Below are 21,486 nucleotides of genomic sequence, written 5' to 3'. Positions count from 1 at the left end.
ATGCTTTTTATTATTCTTAACAACAATTTAAGCTATCAGATTTGAGAGTACATCAAGAGATCATTAAAATGGATATATCAATCAATCATTGTCACATGACATCCATCCTACAGTAGCAGCTTTTTTCATGAACAAAAAGTAAAATGGGCAAAAACATTAACCAGTCTTGTATGATTTGAGTCGAATGGATCTCACCCTCCAAACCGAATCTATATAGAAATCCTCTGAAATGGTTATAATGGCTCATATATATATATAAAACAATTACAATGGTTTCGTCCAAGAAGGTTGTGAAGTCAACAGGAGGTGTTCCCCCTTGGTTTCATCCCCCCCCAGAGGAGGAGCTTTGTTGTCGGTTCATGTCACGCTGTGGGAGTAACGAGACACTAAGACCATTGGGAACCAGTTATATCTCTCGTACTCCCTCCCCCGCCCGCCCAATTCTGCCATGTTGCTTGTCCATTTCTGTTGGTGATACTATGAACACCCATATGTCCAAAGGATAACACTAGCCTCGGTTGGTATACGAAAACCTGGACTTTTTCTTTGAGTTGACAGGTCCTGTCTACTTTTTCTCAAAGCGAAGTGCTTGACACCTCTCCACTCTCAGTCCAAAAGATCACGTATATGTCTACATCCACTAACAAGTAAACAAGAGTCCAAACAGAGGCATATGTTCACAAGATCTACACATATGTCTGACATAAACTTCCACAGAACTGTGATGTCTCACCGCAGCAAACAGACTTCGGGGAACTCACGTTCTAAATAACATGCAATTCTCATGTTGATTTAGCCAATCAAGATCAAATTATTAATTAGTACTGACCACACCTGATTCTAATCCTGAATAGAGAGATCGGTCGATCGATCTTCCAGAAGTTTAATATATTTTCGCTATGTACTCTTTTTTCTCCTATCTTTTTGGCTTCTGTATTCCAATCCGAGTCAAGTTTTTAATGTCGGATTCTCTATCAAATAAATATATCTTCCATATCAACACCTTTTTAATGAAAATAACATTTACATACAGGAATAAAATGAGACGAAAAGGGTATGCCTAAAGATATTGTATGAATGCAACAACTAGATAGACAAAATTAATCATTACAGTAGAGTAAGAAGCAGTAAGAAATATTACAATCAAAAGAGAATGAAGGACTTTAAATACTTTAGAGAAATATTGCAACTAATCTTGGAAATTGTTTATGACAATCAATTTTATTGTAGCTATGTTTGTGAGTAGATCAATTCTTAGTAGATACATGTACACGTCTGAATACATGAACACTGCCAATATATTCTAAGGTGAAATGTCTGCTTTGTAGCATGGAACCATTGGGACAAGATTGTTTGTCGAGGTGCAGGAGGTGAGTCAGATCAGGGCAGACCAGATAAGAGAAAGATACATGCAAAGAAACAATAAACAATGACTTGACTTGGGAAACGTGCTGCTACTCTGATGCATCTGTGTCTTGGAGCAAAGCCATCCTACATAGGCTATGGAAAGAGCTGCTGCTAGATTTCACTGCAGCAACAAAAGCTAACGTCCGTACAAATCTAAGCTGGATGATGTATTGGATTGAAACTGGTTGACTTGGGTTCCCGAGGAAATCCTCTGGGGAATCTAATCCATCTTCCCTGGGATTCGAAATTTTTATCAAAAGTTGGTTCAGGGACCAACCTCTCTTTATTCCTTTGCTTGATTTGAGCTTCATAATTGAAGGCAAAATTACATATATTCCTTTAAAACTCAATGATTTTATGCATAGCATAAATCTCTCCTAATTCTAAAACTTATAAATTAACTATAAGTTAACCATTACTTAAAACTCTAATTTATACTAAAATCCATCAAAAGCTCATTGTCATTTTTAAAGTACTAGGAGTACTTTAGATATTTAACTTGAATGCATTAATATTAATGATGATTAAAATTGATTCAACTAAACTTTCTGGATGAATGTTGGGTGTTTATATACTTGTTTAACTCAAACAACTAAGTAAATTGGTTAATAATTGTTAACCTAAGTTTTTCGATGGATATTAACATCCATGACATAACACCGGTTCTTAACCTTTGGAGTGACACATAGATGCTACATTAGAATTTATAATGATAAATATGCTATTTCAAACTCTGCTGAAAAGCCCTGAAGGAACAGGCTGCAAAAAGCCAGACATTGGGGTTGGGCCTTTCAGAATTTGGATTAGACTGGCATTGAGAAGGTTTACCTAATTAAGGGTCTAATTTGAAGTCCAACACAATTCAGACACAATCTAATTTGACAATAGACACTTTATATTTTATAAAGCATACACAAAAAACACAAAAACAGGAGTAAAGATTAATCACAGAAGTCTCATAGTTTTACTGTGTAGATGTTCAGTTGCTAGAAATAAAGAAGAGACATATCATAAGTGCATTTAGTATTTATGAATGTTGAGTTGCTATAGGAATAACACATAAACTTGTTAATTAATAATATAATTAAGGGTCTGATTTTTATCCATTGAATGATGTGTTAATGGAGTTTGGCTACTTTAAATATAGAACATTCAACGTTATATTACGACCATATTACAAGGTAAGCATAAGTATGCAGTAATCCTTGTATCAACTTGAAGCTTATATCTCAGAATTGATCAGAGCACATGGTCATCATAAATTTGCAAATTTGCAACTTTTAAAAAGTATCGACATCTCTTACAAAAAACAAAAGATAATTGAAACACCATCTTGTACACTGAATTGCGATAAAACAACATAAAATTCATTTGAAAACCTTAGGCAACATTTTTAGATCCTAATCATAATCTAAGATAAAGTCATGGTTTAGTACTGATTTCTCAAATTAAATACACTACAATGAAGAGGTTTTAGCTTTGACATAAACAAGTTTGAACAAAACAATTCATTCGGCAACCCTCAATAAAATTCCCTTCATCTCCAAATGTGAATTGAGAGACAAATAAAGAAATGATAGAATGAGATAAATTTGAATATTAACAAATTTTCAAACGAGAGTTACACCAGAGACATATTAAGAATCATATCTATTAATCCAAAATTGTCCACAAGTCGCCACTGTTACTTCAATGGCACTAAACTCAGAACGAAATATTAACATAAACAAAGTAAGAAAAAAAAAATGGACTAAACATCACATAGTCAATTCAACAGATAACTGGCGTGCAACTAATATTCCACCCAATCCCAATATCCCAAAGAGAAATAGAGAGAAAAAAGATAGCATTTAAACTTCAATAAGTTGCGAAAGCGCACACGGAAGCAGCCGGGAGCTACTAACCCTAGAGGAGAGGAGCCTCGACAGTGGCCGGAAGATGGACGTTTTCCTCGGACAAAGGCGAAGCTGATGGCCGAGGAGCAGCGGAGATGATTCCTTGGATTGAAGGGCTACTAATTATGATTAACATTATACACACACACACAATATATATATATATATTATTAAACCAATGGTAATACTATATGAAGTGATTTTTTTCTATATATATTTTTCTTCAAAATTAACTAGACGAACACTTACGATTTTGTCGGAAGCTGAAATCGGCAAGCAATTTATATAAAGTTAATGGGAGTCTTATTTGCCGAATAGGTATACAAATGAAACACGGTTGGTATATGAGTTTAGGTATACTATATATTAGTGATAAGATATATTGACCCATAAATATAAGTAAATAATTATTATTAATTATGTGAGATCAAATGGAAACAGACATAAGAAAAGGTAGAGTTACTATCAAATTGATTTACAATATCACTTCCAATGGAGTTAAATGACAATAAAAAAAATCAAAATATAGCCTGACCCTAATTATTGGGAGATTACAGCTAGATATTGTTATATACATGTTGCATTTCATGCTTTTGATTCTTGTTCTTAATGCTGCCCATCTCATACACAATGATTATTTATTGTATTATGAAATCTTAACACAAACAACTGGAGACAAGCTTCTTTTTTTTGTCCTTTTGACATTCGAAGTTATTGAGGGTGCACATCTTCTCCCTTCCCGAGCACCATACATAATCTTACGTTTCATTGTAATCATAGGCTACGATAAGTTGATACCAGCCACACCCTTAATAAACTGTTCAATCAGGTAGTTAACCTCATCAGGTTTTTCCAATTGCAATGCATGACCAGCATCTGTGAGTACCTCCAACCTTGACTTCTCTCCCAGATGTCTGTTTTGTGAGAAAAAGAATACTTATGTGGCTGCCATAATACATAATTATATCAAATAAAATGTAAATAAAATATATATATATGGATGCTAGACCTATCTCAGCAAGTTTGTCAGAAACCCAACTAATTAACAGATCTCCCATGGTTAAAGACTTGAGATGGACACAGATGATGATAAGTGCAATTCCCAAATCATAGAACTTTTTTGTGGAGACAGAACATAAGCAATACTTGTTCATGAAGTATTAGTAAGAAGAGTAGTAGCTAAGTGGCTTCAAAAATATTTTTGTGAAAAGTCTTATTCAAGCTTTGCTCTATCCCATCACTATGGATATAATAGGCATTGACGTCGATTAAAAAATATGTTGGAATAATTTAAAATATAAAATAGATGTATATTCACTAAGCATTATAAGCAGGCTTTGGAAAATCTAGTATACTCATTTAACATCTGCAAACCACTATGTTAATAGTTAAAAGGAAAAAAAATCAATCAATTAAGAAACAGAAATGTTACTAAAGTTGATCAGCCAGAAGAGGTAGACATATTTAACAACATCTTAAATGAGACAATCATGCAAAGAATTTGGTATGTTTACTATTGTAATAATTGCTTGAGGAACAAATACCAACAAGCGTAAGTTCATATTTTTCTATGTGATGTCAAAGCCATTGATACAAGAATATTGTATGACTTGTTATTGGAATGAAAAAGAACCACTTCTTTTGAGAAATAAAAAACGGTGCAATCTCAGTTGCAATTAGGTAATTCAGGTTTAATAATGATATCAACAGCTAAAATCTTTATCGACAATGATTGGTGATATTTACCAAAATCAATGTACTTTGTGTTTGTATGAGTTTGAAAGAAATCCTGCTATCCTAATTTATGCATAAAAGAAATAGATACCAGTGCTGAGAACAGTGAGTACCTGTGTAATTGATGAGCAAATGAGAGCGGAAAAATATCATCTTTGTCACCCCATATTATAAGAGTGTCCTAGTAAGAAAACAAAATCACCATGATCATACATCTCCAAGCTAAAAATGAAGGTACTTCATAAACTATGTTGATGGTGTTAGGTGCCAATTGTTTTAGAGCTACAGTAGGGTTGTAGTAGTTGTTCAATCAAAATAAAAGCAGTTTTAGCCACCTTTTTCCACCTTAATTGGTGTTTGATACATGACCTAGATATTTCTCCTTATCTTTTTCATTTCGAGTATGACCAATGATGCATACATATTTTAGTCAGTACATCCGTCATATTTCTCTTCTCAAATTTCAAATCAAAAGTTGATCCGATGTATGAAGTTGTTAAAATCAGTATTATTGATCAGTAGCCAAATCTGAATGCTCATAATACTAAGAAGTGACATACAGGTTCAGCAACGCAGTTCCCCTAACTGCAGAGAGTTTGGCATTTAGTTCCCCTAATTTATGTGTAATGTGTAAATTGATCCAAGAGCAAGACATAAATTAAATTCATTAAATACAAACATGATCTTGCTAAATTTGTTAGACGACCATGAAACCTGGGAGCATCATTTCCTGCCAAAAAATTGTTTTTGAATTCACAATAATCTAATGTCTACATTGGTGTCAAACTTTGGCTGCTTCATTAGCTTATTTACCTGATCAAGAACAGGAATTGGGTCCAAGTCAATCCCCTTTTCAAGAAGTCTTTTCAGCAGTTCTGTCCTCTCTTTCCTTTCCTTCTCATATATCACCTGCAGCGCATACAAAAGATGGATTAGGCCTCTACAAGCCAGGTTTACTGTACCACTCAAGTCGATAAGGTACGAACAGTATATACTGATCCGATTAGTCATCAAAATGCAGACAAACATAAGAACAGTATAAACTAATACCGACAAATCTCTTAGATGGGTCCGATACTCGAAACGACAAATCCTATCCATAAGAAAATGAGCCACCGAGGATCAAAATTAACATGATTAAGCATAAGCCTAGACAAACATTCACCCTCGCACGTAAAGACTAGTAGATAGACCCAACCCAACACAATTCTTTTTTCTACAGTGATGCACTGAGAACACAAACTGATAGGGACAGTGAGCATTCATTTCTCTACAGTGAGGCACTCAGAGCTGATAGGGACAATGAAAGTAGAAGGATGAACTTGCATCAAATTTGAACCTGAGATCTATTACAATTACAACAATATACTTGACTTGGTTTACTTTGCTAACCTCACTAAAGCCACTAAATACACTGTTGCCTTGTCAACCAACGAACATTGAATGCTGATACAAATTACAACAGCAACAATAAAGACAAGAAGCTGCAATGCCCCAACAATAATGCTAATGTTAATAGGATTTTGCTTCTTTTATTCTAATTTTCCTTGAGTGCTGATTACTACCCGATGCCTAAGATCGACCATGGACCCGTCAAACATTTAATTCACATAAATGCATTGAAGTTAATACGGATAAGGAAGGTAATGAGAAAAATATCTTGACCTTGCCAACTTCGTCAAGTCACCTTAAGTACACATGCATGAGTCCATCATAACTGTCAATCACAAAGTCAAACAACTTTACTAGTTTTTTGAGACTATGTTTCCTCCCGAGATTATCAATTTTCTAGGTACTCTCTGAAATATCTAACACAGGGAGAAAAGAAAAGTTATAAGCAGAGAACAAAGCCATGGAAGAACGAACAATGCTTTGGCAAGCAAGCTACTTGAAATCTACTAAGATCCCATGCCGCAAGCAAAGCCAAACCGAGGAGCTTCAGTGATGTCTTAAAAGATTCCTTGTATGCAAGGCCCAGGAGGGGGTAGGGGATGTCTGCCGGCGGGACATGCAATAAGAAAGACGTGCCGGGCAATGACAACGTGTATAAACTTCTTTGTGATCCATGTGACCTGCCTGCCCTCATCCTAAATGCACCTGAAGAATAAACCAGAAATCTAAACCCAACTTCTCCTACCCTATTTGCCCATACCACCATATCAACTAAACAAACAGTGATCTCTGTTCAGACATCCGGATTGATCGATTTGTGTATTATTACACAGATCAAAACATGTCCATTCGGTCACCTGATATATACTTTAAACTTTAAAGTATACGTATAGCATCAGATCCACACGCGTGGACCACTATGAAAAGTGCCATCACACCGGATGACTTCTCAAGGTTGATTCGGAACGGGATTGCCCTTGGACACACACCATCATCCGCTCGATCAATATCACGAGGACAATCCCCGTACCTCGTGATTGGAGGCAGCAGTGGAGACGGAGCAGGTCTCACTGTGGCCTGGCTCTTCCGATAAATATAAATCGGGATGGAGTCTGATACGCTAAATCTGTATAAAAAACGAGAAGAGCTTAGGCAATAAAAGATCATAAATAATCATGTATCTTGATCCCATCCAAAATAAGATGAAAAAGAGATCGTAAAGCAAGAAAAAGCACAAAGTAAATTTGTGCCCCGACCAATCTCCTCCTAACAACCATCCAATGTGATGAAGGCGATGCCTGAAGAACACCTACAATCAACTCAATTCGTAATGTGTTCTTCGCGTTAATCGTACGGCTAAAGATTATCCACCAGATGATCCCGAAAGAATACCCGATTGGGTTGATTCGCCTTACTAGGGGTAAAACTTATCCAATGAAGTGCCTTTTCTACCGTACTCGCCGTTACCCGCCTCGTCATTGGGGATCTCGTATGGAGACCCATAGCGACAACACCAAGACACTCGCTTATACTACTGTATACGCTCAAGAACATACCCAATGATTAGATGTTCCACGTGGCACACATAGTGGGTCCATCACAACACAAGACATGCATGTGAGACCAGGGTAAACGGAGATTGTTTTGTGGAGTATCGATAATGATAAAGGAAGCGGTGGTAAGGTTACCGACCTCGATGAAATCTTGGAGCCAGAAGGCGGGGATCCACTGGGGGTGGCGGTACATGGATCGGCGGATGAGCGTCATCAGGTCTTCCGCCTTTTGGGGCAAGAGGAGCTCGCACACGTCCCTCCCCTCCTTCGTCGTAAGATCCCTCAGCTGCAAAGGCGTCGCGCAGACCCCGGACGCGAGGATCGCCACCCGCTGCACGGCCCCTGCCGCCGGCCCCTCCGCCATCCGGAACGCCACAAAACCACCGTAGCTGATCCCCACCACGGAGTACCGGGCGACGCCGAGCCTCCGCATTGCCTCGGCGATGCACGACGCCTGGAAGCCCACGGACCGGTCGGGACCGGCGGATCGGGAGCTCCCGAAGAAGACCAAGTCGGGGATGTAGAGGTCGAAGGAGCGGGAGAGGGCCCCGATTTGATGGTTCCACTGCCACTTGGAGTTGCCGCCGAAGCCGTGAACGAGGACGAGGGCGTGCCTGTTGAGGCGGCGGCGGCGGGTGGGGGCGGGCGCCCAGAGATGGACGCAGGCTTCGTCGAGGTGAAGCGTGACGGGGCGAAGGCCACAGAAGAGGAAGGTGAGGTGGAGGAAGAACTCGTGCAAGGTGACTAAGGAGAGCAGTCGCCAGGGGGCAGCGAGGTGACGGAGGAGTGAAAGGAGGGCGCGACCGAAAAGGCGTAGCAGGTGGAGGAGGGATCTCGACGACTCCATTGAGATCCCCGGGGCTTGGTTTGGGCTAGGGTTTGGGGCCGGCCAAATACGAAATGGGCGGTGGGGCGGGAGACCGGCGAGAGGGGTGGCGGTCATGCCAAGTTTCAGCGAGTCGTGATATATACACGTAGGAGGGTGTTTATGATGAACCGCGGGGCAGCGTAAGCGACTTATGGCGATATATTGAGATAACGACCGATACAATTTAAAATAACCATCATATGTGATCCATACTGTTAAGTTAAATGCATATCGACTTGGACGTGGTTTGATTAAAAAAAGGAACCTATTTGGTATTATATATTTTTTTTTAGTAACGTAGTTAAAAGATACTTCTTTTACAAATGGGATGTTTTAGGATTTATTGGATAGAGCATGGTCCAACTAAGAGTCAGTTTCAAGTAAAGTCAATTGTTAAATTATATGATTATGATTATTAATTAATAAAAAAAGTTTAATTAAAATATAATTCTTTAGGAGATGTTTTTTATAGATTTTTTTTAATTATTTATTCTAGACTTTATACTCTCGTTGATAAATAAATAGAACCTCTCGGAATTAAACACGGTATATAATGTTATTGAGAAATTATATATATTCTCTCATCTCTCTTAGTCACGTGATATTACTGAAATATTATAAATATTCTCTCATCTTCCTTAGTTCTTAATCCATCACTTAAAAGTGGTCTTGAATTGGAAGAGAAGAGAAAACGAGTCTAGTTCTCCTTTAAATTAATATTACTATAGCTTTTAGATATGATAACGGTATAATTGTAAATCAAACAAAGACTTTCTAAATGAGATATGTATTATAAATATTTTGATAAGATAAATAATAGGGGTCATTTTAGATTATATTAGAAAAGATTAATAGTGTTGTAGTATAAGGAATTATAATATTGATAGTATACAATTGCTATTCTAGTCAAATTTAATCTAGTATTATTATATTTATTGGACTTATTCACTTATTTTTTAAATTCATATGTTTATAAATAATTTTCAAATTTTCATAATTTACTTGGATAAATTTATTTTTAAATAAATTTTATTTTAGTTATTTTGATTTTAGACTGTTTGTATCTTACTAATTAATATGCCAAATAGGAGAATGTTAAATTCTATGACCCTATTTAATTATGTAAAATATATTATGGATATGATTGAATTTTCATTATAGTTATCGACTAATAAAAATGAAGTCCAATTAAAACAGTATTCCTTAGAAGATAATCTAGATGGGAGGAATTCTCCTAATTATTTATCTCGCTTATAAATAGACATGATATGTTATGGATTCAACATAATATATGTTATTATTAAAAGGTCGTAGATATTTCAATTATCTCCTCAAGTCACATAATGTTACTGAAAGATTATAAATATTCTCTCATTTTTCTTAGTCATTAATCTATTGCTCAAAGTGGTTGTACGAAAAATGAGAAGAAACGAGAAAACTTGAGTCTAATTCTTCTTATAGGTTAATATTACTATAGCTTTTGGATCTTATGACGATGTGTTTATGAACCAGATAAAGAATTTTTGAACTAAATCGAAATGTACATATTATAAATTTATTCTATCAATATTTGATTTTAATTTTTAATATTAAAATATTTATATAATAATATAATTATAATTTTTATGTTTACACCTGCATCCCATATCCTAACAAAACATTTTCTAGTTCTGTCTAAACTTTTGATATAGTTCTAGATACTTTTATATCAAGGTTTATATTAGGTGTTTTGCCTAATATAATAGGACGGAAAACAAAGTTTTTTTTTGTTTTAGATGCCAAAGGGAATTGATCTAAAACAAACAAATCGACTCAAAAATGCTATTCTATTGGGTATTTTGCCTTATGGCACATCTAAGCGATTCGATATTAAAAATGGCTTTTGTTGCTTTTGCTCTAAGCTTTACTCTTGAATGTTTTCTCTTTTGGTGTTATTGATGCGTGTTCCGATTTTCGCTTCCTTAACACAACAAACAAATCAACGCAAAATGTGCTCTACTATTAGGTGTTTTGCCTTACGGTACATTGTTTGTCTTACGGTACATTGAAGCGATTCGATGCCTATGTATATATGTATGTATGTATGTGTTAAGTTTCCTTCGGTGATTGGATTTAGAAAATTCAAAAAATGGCTTTTGTTGGGGTGCTTTTGCTCTAAGCTTTGCTCTTGCATGTTTTCTCTTTCCTTTTGTGGTGTTATTGCGCCTGTTGTTATTCTTGAGGGATGAGATAAGTGCAGTGCACATCTGTTCTTGTGGTTGATGAGTTGAATGGGTGTTCCAGTTTTATCATGTCAGTTGGCAATGGGATGCCATTAATTGTCTTAATATTGTGCCGCATTATCTTTTGGCAATTAATTGTATGGTCAATTGCATCTTATTAAATCTTCCTTTTCTTTTTTATTATACTTTTTTTTGTTTTTAAAATGAGTATTTTTTCTTTTTTATTAGTTCTATTATTTTTAAATCAATCTAACCAATTAATTTGCTTAATCTTGAAATACAAAGAGTATGTTGAATTTTCTTGTACAGAATATTCATTGTAATTCATATATTATATGCTCCATAAATGCAACCCACATGAAGATAAAGCATTAGGAATTACAAATTTTGAGGTCTTGAATCTTATTCACAATCAACATGTATATGATCATCTTCAAAAGAGAGTCTTATGTTATTATTATAATGTAATCTCACATCCTTATTAGTTCTTAAATTAGGATACATCAAGCAATATATATTAAACAAAATTCAAATGTATCGTCATCGGATAGATAGTAATATTTTTATAATCTGTATATTAAGAAAATTATTTTCATAGATATGGTGTGCGAGAATTATATAAGTATATGATTTTAGGACATATTTTTTTATATATATTTTATCGCAAGAAAATATTTTTCATCTGCGTGTTATCTTAAGATTCATGTATGATATTTGAATTAGTTTTCTATTATATATTATTTGACCTTTTATACATATACATATATATTATTTGACCTTTTATATATATACATACATACAAAATAACTAGTTCTCTTCTCTTTGTTCCCCTTCACTTTCACCTTCCAATGTTGATTTAGTCAACTTGAGCATATCGAGTTGGGATGATGATCCTTTCTTATTGATGAACGGTCAAAGGTTTCCTCCTCCTTCTCTTCTCTCTCTCTTTCTCCCTATAAGGAGGACTCAATTCATGCTCTGCATCATCACCATCTTTGCAACTCCAATCAAGGATCGATCTTAGATATAATCGATCATATATGATCACTAATCGCTTTTTGTTTCTAGTCAACTGTTTTCATGATTTTAACGTTCATCATCCAATGATAGAGAAATGTCAAAGCTCACCATTTTGTTGACTTTTTAAGTTCATTTCATGTTTCTTTCTTTCTCTTAGTTATAATATGCTATATTTCTCCCTTGTATTCCACTTGATGTTGTTGCAAATAGAGCTAAAATCATAGTTCTTTTATTTTTCTTTGGATTAAATAGCTTTTACTTAATTATTATAATAAATTATAATACCAAATATACTCCCCCCGCCCCCTTTTCTTTTTTCTTTATCAAACCTTGTCTAAAAGTCAGAGTACATTTAATGTAGGAGTATCGAACGGAAATGAGCGTTCCGCTTAGGCTGCCCCGCGGTTCATCATAAACACCCTTCTCTCTCTCCCTCTCTCTCTCTATATATGTACACTTGTATCTGATCTCCGCAAAACTGGCACGACGGCCTCCAGCCCCTCCTCCCTTCTGTCACTGGCCGGCCCCAAACCCTAACCCTAAGCCCAGGGATCTAAATGGAGTCACCGAGATCGCTTCGCCACCGGCTACGCCTCCTCGCCCTCGCCATTCTCTCAGTCCTCTACCGGTCGGCCCCCTGGCGCCTCCTCTCCTTGGTCGCCCTGTGGGATTCCGTCCTCCACCTCGCCTTCCTCTTCCGTGGCCTACGCCCCGTCACCCTCGACCTCGGCCACGCCTGCGTCCATCTCTGGGTTCCCGCCCCAGCCCGTGGCCGCCCCAGAAAGCCGGCCCTCGTCCTCGTTCACGGCTTCGGCGGCAACTCCAGGTGGCAGTGGGAAGGCCAGATCGGGCCCCTCTCCCGATCCTTCGACCTCTACATTCCCGACTTGGTCTTCTTCGGCAACTCCCGATCCGCTAGCCGCGACCGGTCCTTGGGCTACCAGGCGTCGTGCATCGCCGAGGCAATGCAGCGGCTCGGCGTCGCCCGGTACTCCGTGGTGGGGATCAGCTACGGCGGGTTCGTGGCTTTCCGGATGGCGGAGGGGCCGGCGGCGGGGGCCGTGGAGCGGGTGGCGATCCTCACCGCCGGGATCTGCTTGACGCCTGAGCAGCTGAGGGATTTTGCGGCGAAGGAGGAGAGGGACGTCTGCGAGCTCCTCCTGCCCCAGAACGCGGAGGACCTGATGAACCTCCTCCGCCGATCCAAGTACCGCCACCCCAAGTGGATCCCCGCCTTCTTGCTCCAAGATTTCATCGAGGTCGGTAACCTTACCATTGCTTCTTTTATCGTTATCTCTACTCCCACAAAATAAACGCCCTTTACCCTCGTCTCACATGCATGTATTGTGTCGTGGTGTGCCCACTACTTGTGTCACGAGGAGACATCAAATCACAAGGCTATACGACCGTTGTAGAAGTACACGCAAGTGTTCTGTCTCGGTTGCCCGGCCGTAGGATCGTGGACTTGTCGCAGTGGGTCCCTCTACATAGGAACCCAATCACGAGGCCGGTATGCCCGGTACAGTAGGAAAAGTATGGTACGGGATTATCTTTACCGGTAGTAGTGTGAGGCGAATGAAGCGTCGTTGTTACGAATTCGTTAGGGATCAGAGGGTCGAGAATCCTTGGCGGAACGATTAACGCGAAGAACAATCACGAGTCGAGTACGTTGCACGTGTTCTTCGGGCGTCTCCATGGTCTTGATTGGGATGGTTGTTAGGCAGAAGATTGGTCATGACACAGATTTCCGTAGTATTTCGACTCCACACGTTATAAGTTGAAGATATTTCACAGTGCAGGCCACAGGTACGGGTGTTTCCCTCATGATGTGTGCACCCCGTTCTACTCCCCTGTTATTTAGTTGACGCAGTGCAATGACGTCAACAGGGGTAGAACAAGTTCAGATTTCTGGATTACTCTTCCGGTGCATTTAGGATCAAAGTAGGCAGGCCACCGGCCACATGGATCACAAAGAAGGTTTTCCACGTTATCTGTGCCCGGCACGTCTGTCACATTGTTTGTCTGTTGAAGTTCTTCCTCGGTTTGGTTTTGCTTGCAGCATTGTTCATTCCGCAGGAAATATAGTCTCGGAAAACTAGTTAAGTTGTTTGACTTTGTTATTGACACTTATGATGGACTCTTATGCGTGGGTGATTAAGGTGACTTGACGAAGTTGGCAAAGTCAAGATTGTTTTATGACTATCTTCCTTCTGCTTATTAATTTCAATGGATCTGTCTTTTTGACGTGAGAACTTATCATCATAGACAATACAATAATGGGTGCATGCGACATCTCCCCAGCACCCATGCTGGTGAGCCTAATGCGACCACAAGCATAAATGTTTGATGGGTGTATGGTCGATCTTAGTCGTTGGATCGAGATCCCATTTCAATCAGATTCACTCATCCTTAGATATGGTTGTGGCGGCCAGCACACGTAGCAATCAGCATTAAGGAATGCAAACTACTCTCAGCATCATGTATTATATAATTTGTACGTTGTGGCTTGTACTGTTGTTGTTGCTCTCGGAAAAATTAGATTAAACAAAAGCACGTTGCTATCGGCATTCAAGTTTTGTTAGGTGACCAAGAAACAGCTTTAGTAATGGCTTTAGTGAGGTTAGTAAGGTAAAGGAAGTTAAGCTCATCCTCGTGCTTTCCTTGTCCATGTCAGTTCAGTTTCTAACAGCATTACTGTAGAAAAATGAATTATGTGTTGGGTTCGAGTCAATCTATTATTCTACACATGAGATGGTGAGTGTTTGTCTACCGGCTTAAGCTTAATCATGTCAATTCTGATCCTCAATAAATCAGTGGTTCATGTTCTTATGGAGGTCTAATTCATCTTCTGTATGTGCTGCAGGTGATGTATAGGAATCAACGGATGGAGAGGTCGGAACTGCTGAAAAAACTTTTAGAAAAGGGAATTGACCTGGACCCAATTCCTGTTCTTAATCAGGTAAATAAGATACTGAAGCAGCCAAAGTTTAACACCAAAATAGACATTAGATTATGCATTGATGCTTTATTGTGGATTCAAAAACACTTTGTTAGCAAGAAATGCTCTCAGGTTTCATGTTCACCTAACAAATTTAGCAGATCATGTTTGCATTTAACGAATATTATCCCTTGCTCTTGGATCAATTTTGCGAATCAAAACATTTCACAGAAACTAAGGGAACTGTATGCCAAACTCTCTACAATTAGGGGAACTGCTGTCACTTACTTAGTATCGTGAGCATTCAGATTTGGCTACTGATCAATAATACTGATTTTACCAAGTTAATACATCAAATCAGCTTTTGAATACACTGTTAAAAAAAGTACCTTCATTTTTAGTTTTGAGATGTATTATGATGGTGATTTTATTTTCTTACTAGGACACTCTTATACTATGGGGTGACAAAGATGATATTTTCCCTCTCCCACTTGCTCATCAATTACACAGGTACTCACTGTCCTCAGTACTGTTATGTATTTCCTTTATGCATAAATTAGTATAGGCAAGATTTCTTTTAAACTCATACAAATGCAAAGTACATTGATTTTTATAACCATAAAAGCTCGATTAAAATATCACCAACCTTGCTACAAAATTTTTAGCTGTTGATATCATTATTAAACCTGAAATTACCTAATTGCAAATGAGATGTCACTATTTTTTTTTACTCAAAGGAAGGTGAAAAAAGAAGAGAAACTGTACTTTAGGTTCTCTTTCATTCCAATAACAAGTCATACAATATTCTTGTATCAATGGCTATTTCATCACTCAGGGCACAATGAACTTATGCTTGCAAGTATATGTTCCTCAAGCAATTAGTATGATAGTAGACATATTAAAATCTTTGCATGATTGTTTTTTTGTCAATATTTATGTTGTGAAATATGTCTACGTCTTCTGGCTGACGAATATTAGTAACACGTGTCTCTTAATCGATTGAGTTTACTTTAACTATTGACACAAGTGTTTGGAGATATTATTAGTGATTAGAGTGGATTTTTGAAAGCCTATCTATTTATATTGTTTTAGTGAATATACATCTGTTTTATATTTCAAATCGTTTCAATATATATTTTTTGCATATTAGATCCATAGTGATGGGATAGAGTTAAGCATGGTTAAGCCTTTGCACAAAATTAGTTTTGAAGCCACTTAGCTACTCTTCTATACTTCATGAACAAGCATCGGTTATGTTCTTTCTTCACAAAAAAAGGTCTTATGATTCAGCAGTTGCACTTATCATCATCTGTGTCCGACTCAAGTATTCAACCACAGAAGATCTGTTAATTTGTTGGGTTGGTGCCAAACTTGCTGAGATTGGTCTTGCATTCGATTGTTTTTTTCATTTTTCTTTGATGTAGTTATGTATGATGGCAGCCACTTGAGCATTCTTTTTCTCATAAAACAGACATCTGGGAAAGAAATCAAGGTTGGAGGTACTCAAAGATGCTGGCCATGCATTGCAACTGGAAAAACCTGATCAGGTTAACCACTTGATTGAACAGTTTCTCAAGGGTGTGTCTGATATCAACTTATAGCCTGTGATAACAATGAAATGCAAGATTAAATATGTTGTTTGGGAGAGGAGAAGATGTGGCTCCAAGTGCTAACCTCAAGAGCTTTTTATTTGTATCAAATTCGAAAAAGCAAAAAGTTGTCTCCATTTATCTATGAAGATTTTATAGTGCAAGAAACGATCATTGTGTATGAATTAGACAGCATTAAGAAAAAGAATCAAAAGCATGAAATGCACACAGGTAAACAACTAATTGCTAGATGCAATCTCCCAACTATTTGGCAAATTTTTTGTCATTTATCTCCATCGTAAGGGATATTGCAAATCAACTCGAAAGTAATTCATTCGTTTCTAATAATTTCTAATAAATATTTATCTTTTTATATTTAATATTGCATAATTAATAATAATTATTTACTTGTACTTATAGGTTGATATGTGTTTATGTATACCTAAACTCACATACAAACCATTTTTCAATTATTGTCAATGATTAGAGGGACCAAAATTTTTGGTATTCACTATTGTTGTGTCCAACATATTATATGGCCATCACAACAAACATTAAATTTGCCTAATCCCGCAATCCCACCATTTTATAAAATGCATATATGACCTCCTCCTTTCCTCTTCCTCTAAATCACACGTCCTTCGGACCAGCGTATTCAATTGGTCGCGGTCCAGGCGCGCGCCTGAGCCCAACCGTGGACGGTTCAATCGGTCAGACTGGACCGGGTTCGGGCCTGAACTAACTAAACCCCAACCCTTACCACAAAACAAACCCCCAACGCTCCCCCAACCCTTAACAAAAAACAAACCCCAAACCCTCCCCACTACGGCGGTGTCTCTTCTCTCGTGAGCGGTACTTCTTCCTCTCCCTTCCCCTCCCGGCGGTGCCCCTTCCTATTCCTTCCCTCTCGTTGTCGCTTTCTCTCTTTCTCGCTTCCAGCAGCCGTCCGTCCCTCCTCCCTCCCTTCCTCCCCCCAGGACTCTGCTGTTATCAGCCCGCCGCTAGCTTCCTCTGCCCCTGCTCTCTGCCTCTCTCCAGTAGAGCCGCCCCCCCCCCGCCCGTCTCACCTTGCCGTTTTTAGTCCTTGACAGCAATTATTTCTTCTGCTTATTGTGTTTTGTTCTGTTTTTTAAACTTGTGACAGTCACAATGAGTCGCCCTCCGATGACACCGCAAAAGAGGCGACAACCTGACTCACAAACTCAACCTCCTGCTCTACCTGAAAGCGAGCGGATTCTCTACGAACTGATCAAAAGCAGAAAGAACATGGGGATTTGGATAGCTGACATGAAAAGAGAAGCAGGCATTCAGAATATTATTGTTACCAAGGCTCTCAAATCGCTCCAGAGCAAGAACCTCATAAAAGATGTTGTTAATGTTCACAATAAGTCAAGAAAAACCTTCATGGCTGTAGAGTTTGAACCATCGAAGGAAGTATCTGGGGGTTCATGGTACTCAGATGGAAGCCTTGATACGGAGTTCATTAATATTTTGAGGATGATGTGCTTGAAGCATATTGAAGACCTTAGGATTGCAACTATTGAAGATATCCATAAGTGCATTGCGGCCTCTCGAATAATGAAGGTGGAATGTACCATGCAGCAGGTACTGGAGATTGTTCGGGCATTGGCTTTGGACAAGGAGATCGAGGAATTAAAGAGCACTGGAGTAGCTGAATTTTCTATGGTTCAATCTGGAAAGATTTGCTATAGGCGCTCGAGAGGTAGACAAGGTCCCAGTGTTGGTCACTTATCATCGATTCCTTGTGGAATGTGTCCACGGATAAGCGAGTGCACACCTGAGGGTGTTATATCACCAAACACCTGTGTGTATTACAAACAATGGCTCAAATTGGAGTTCTAGATTCAAAATGGTCGTTAGAGGTCTTTGTCTATAATGTCATCCGATACTTCGATAAGGTGATTTTCTTCCCCCTTTTCCCTTTGCATTTGCTACAAATTCACTTACTAGCTTATGTTTACATAATCATATTTTTTGTCTTCAAAGAATGGATAGTTGACTGAATAAGTTTCATAAAAATATACTGTTTCTGCACTGTGGTAATCTCTTTAGCGTTGTAATGGTGTATGGAATAAGGATTTAAATTCTTGTCCTAACACCATATTTTTTAAGTTTAGTTGATAAAGACTTTGATTTTTGATGGCAAGATTCTTATTTGAAATATGCCTTCATCAGATAAAGAAAATGATGATGCATGTCAAAGGACATATTGCATTTAAAAGAAATTTAACTTTTGAACTTGACGATAGGAATGAGGACTTGTGTAATTTCTGTTGCTCTGTCGGTATCAAAGATAAAGGAAGCTAGGCATAGAAAGAGATCATAAACTGAAGAGAACAATCCTATTGACATAGAAAGGGAATATAACTAGGCTTTAAAAAGAAAGCTTAGACTATCTGCAATATGGTCATTTCCTATGCTTTCCATTTTATTGGAAGTGGAAATACCTACTACACAAATATGCAGATAATATTTGCAGTAGATGCAGTTTATCATCTGTTGTAGCCTGGGCCAGATGAGCATACGACCACTCAACTGGCACAGAAGCTGAACATGAACATGATTAAACAATCTAAACTTAGTATAGACCAGTTATGTCCTGATCAAAGAATCCTATATTGTTGTTTTTACTCAACTGACACAGGGAACAACAATCTCTTCTGCCCCAAGAAGAAGGTTATCTCCCATGGTATATACAAAGTGTGGATAGGAAGCAACATAACTAGTAGTGTAGGAGAATTCTATCTGTATAATTGTTTTATCTTCCATGCTTATGTAGACTAACCAAGAAGAGATGATATTTCTGTACACTAAAAAAAAGAGATGAAGGATATATAAGAAGCTGCAGTGTTTCTGCCTCTGCTTTGATTAAATATGAACTGAGAGGGTATGGGATTGCTCAAATCCACAAATCTCAGCCTTTCAGCAAGAGCAAGAGGTACATAACTTTTGGACCAAGTGGATCTGAATTGAATGATCATTATGTTCAATAGCACTGGCACAAGCTTTCTGGAACATCATACAATCTTATATTCCAATCAACTGAATAGCAAACCCTATAAAAAAAAAAACTATTTAACTGTAAGATTTCTTAGTGACAAACAAAGTTCCTCTTCATCATAGGTTAAAATGTAATGGATGAATATAGACTTGTCATGCTGTTATGTTCTTAGGTCAAGCTTCTAAGAAAATATCAGACTTACCAGTGTAGATTTGCTTACTTCAAATTAAAATCTGATAACAATGAAGGACTTCAGCTTTGCTGATTTTTCTCTGGCCATTCTGAAGCATCATCATGGAAATCAAAATGCAGAAAACTAGAGTCAATACCAGATCTCTTTGAAAGCAAAAAAAGAGGTTATGACACAAAGTTTGCATGTTATAGAAAAAAGACAGATTCATTAATTGATGCTAAGATTTCAAGAAGTAGTCATACCCATGGAATATGATTGCTCCTGAAAAATGCTTATCAGTGGTGAATTGTGCTTCCTCGTCCTGAATTGTCCTCCCTTCCACAGCTTTGTTTGACCATTTTCTTCTCCTTCCTGCTTCTGTGTTGAAGGGTTGTACAATAAGTTCAAGAAAACTGTGGAAGGGAATGACATGTACTTGGAAGGAGAATACTCCACCTCTCTCCAAGCTCATGGTTATACAATGAGCTATATCTTTCTAAGCTGAAAGCTATGTATGTACATACATACAAATATATACATATATGTATGTATATGTATATGTATATGTATATACATATACATACACACACACACACACACATTTACATATGATATCATGGTTAATCTTCATTAGCCACATAATTATTAGTTTAAACTCTAATTTTGCTGAGACATTTTAATAAATTATAATGCTAAACACATTACAAATACAGTAGGCACTTAATATTTTTATAAATGTACTTAAAACTCAAAATACACTAATATTGAACATCATTAGAAGTTGTTAACATGATTGTTCTCGATGAGTTTGAAGTATAAATAAATATATGTAGAAATAGTGAATACAACTCAAATTAGTTAATCAATACAGTAGTTTTTATGAAAGAATGTTAATAGAAAATAAATGTACGTAAATGATTTTAATCTTTAGAGGATAGACATGAATAATAAATTCCGCATTTCCGGAAGGGGTAAATGGGGACGCGCCGCCTTCATGTGAACTCCTGCATGCCACACCTTTCGCCAGTAGGTAACGGTCACAATTTTGGATTAGGCAAAAGCCAGCAAACGTTTAACTTATGCTGGCCGCACCAACGGTTCGATCACGCCCAATGACAAATCTACCCTCGTCGTTTCACGCTATCACCTCTGCCGACAAGGGCAAATCAGTCATTCTAATCCGAGCCCCTATTCTCCCGTTCGCAGCACAACACGTGGCTTTCGTCGTTCTTATACGCCACGTGCTTTTCTCTTTTTTGCGCTGACCTCAGCACGTACCTGCTCCCACTTGCCTGACGTTTGAGCACGTTTATTGCGCGGGTCCCGTTATCCTCTATAGACTCGCCGCTCTCTGATTGGGGAAGGTAGAAGGGACAGATAAGGGTAGAGAAGTTTCCGGGAGGAGGCATTATTTAATGCGTCCTATGGTCTGAGGGCTCCACAGACCCAGACAGCTCATTGGTCGAATCCCTCCATCCGTAGGGTAACGGCAAAGTTCGACGTCCGTTCACACCTCAGCGGTCATTGTTCGGACACCAAAAGATTCATTGCCCCATCTAATAACGTTGAGAGAATTTTACATATCTAATCCTTGCAAATATTGAAATAGCAAAATGTTTTCCTTCAAATTTTATTATATCATATTATATACATTTAATATTTTGAAATTATGTA

At 37.9% G+C, this 21,486-nt stretch overlaps 3 protein-coding genes across 4 annotated transcripts; 2 read left to right on the top strand and 1 right to left on the bottom strand.

Annotated features, from left to right (window-relative positions):
* Positions 1–3,963: 3,963 nt before the first annotated feature.
* Positions 3,964–8,918, bottom strand: LOC135628619 (uncharacterized). The gene is made up of 4 exons (XM_065135385.1): positions 8,121–8,918; positions 5,850–5,945; positions 5,150–5,217; positions 3,964–4,216 (listed from the first exon to the last, which is right to left on the bottom strand). The coding sequence occupies exons 1-4, from the start codon at positions 8,826–8,828 to the stop codon at positions 4,084–4,086; spliced, it is 1,005 nt and encodes a 334-aa protein (XP_064991457.1). The 5' UTR covers positions 8,829–8,918; the 3' UTR covers positions 3,964–4,083.
* Positions 8,919–12,577: 3,659 nt separating this feature from the next.
* On the top strand, positions 12,578–16,763 carry LOC135628176 (uncharacterized). The gene is made up of 4 exons (XM_065134714.1): positions 12,578–13,350; positions 14,955–15,050; positions 15,472–15,539; positions 16,501–16,763. Exons 1-4 carry the CDS (start codon positions 12,649–12,651, stop codon positions 16,628–16,630), a joined length of 996 nt encoding a protein of 331 aa, XP_064990786.1. The 5' UTR covers positions 12,578–12,648; the 3' UTR covers positions 16,631–16,763.
* A 640-nt stretch (positions 16,764–17,403) lies between these two features.
* LOC135583218 (uncharacterized) lies at positions 17,404–18,631 on the top strand. 2 transcript variants are annotated; one of them, XM_065135266.1, is made up of 2 exons: positions 17,404–17,470; positions 17,763–18,631. In XM_065135266.1, the coding sequence occupies exon 2, from the start codon at positions 17,768–17,770 to the stop codon at positions 18,479–18,481; it is 714 nt and encodes a 237-aa protein (XP_064991338.1). In that variant the 5' UTR covers positions 17,404–17,470; positions 17,763–17,767; the 3' UTR covers positions 18,482–18,631. The 2 variants fall into 2 exon arrangements, with proteins under 2 accessions (XP_064991338.1, XP_064991339.1); XM_065135267.1 differs by having other exon boundaries at positions 17,421–17,655.
* The last annotated feature ends 2,855 nt before the right edge of the window (positions 18,632–21,486 follow it).

The sequence above is a fragment of the Musa acuminata genome, chromosome BXJ3-1, assembly GCF_036884655.1.
Source record: "Musa acuminata AAA Group cultivar baxijiao chromosome BXJ3-1, Cavendish_Baxijiao_AAA, whole genome shotgun sequence".
Classification (NCBI taxonomy): Eukaryota; Viridiplantae; Streptophyta; class Magnoliopsida; order Zingiberales; family Musaceae; genus Musa; species Musa acuminata.
Note: the sequence above shows the minus strand (reverse complement) of the source record. Positions and strands in the feature narration are given on the sequence as shown.

Excerpts from the sequence above, each read along its gene's own strand:
- LOC135628619 (XM_065135385.1), bottom strand. The coding sequence starts at position 8,828 with ATGGAGTCGTCGAGATCCCTCCTCCACCTGCTACGCCTTTTCGGTCGC. Across the intron at positions 5,946-8,120 it reads GGCTCCAAGATTTCATCGAG|GTGATATATGAGAAGGAAAG; the intron begins GTCGGTAACCTT and ends TATGCGCTGCAG. Across the intron at positions 4,217-5,149 it reads TTTGCTCATCAATTACACAG|ACATCTGGGAGAGAAGTCAA; the intron begins GTACTCACTGTT and ends CTCACAAAACAG.
- LOC135628176 (XM_065134714.1), top strand. The coding sequence starts at position 12,649 with ATGGAGTCACCGAGATCGCTTCGCCACCGGCTACGCCTCCTCGCCCTC. Across the intron at positions 13,351-14,954 it reads TGCTCCAAGATTTCATCGAG|GTGATGTATAGGAATCAACG; the intron begins GTCGGTAACCTT and ends TATGTGCTGCAG. Across the intron at positions 15,540-16,500 it reads CTTGCTCATCAATTACACAG|ACATCTGGGAAAGAAATCAA; the intron begins GTACTCACTGTC and ends CTCATAAAACAG.
- LOC135583218 (XM_065135266.1), top strand. The coding sequence starts at position 17,768 with ATGAGTCGCCCTCCGATGACACCGCAAAAGAGGCGACAACCTGACTCA.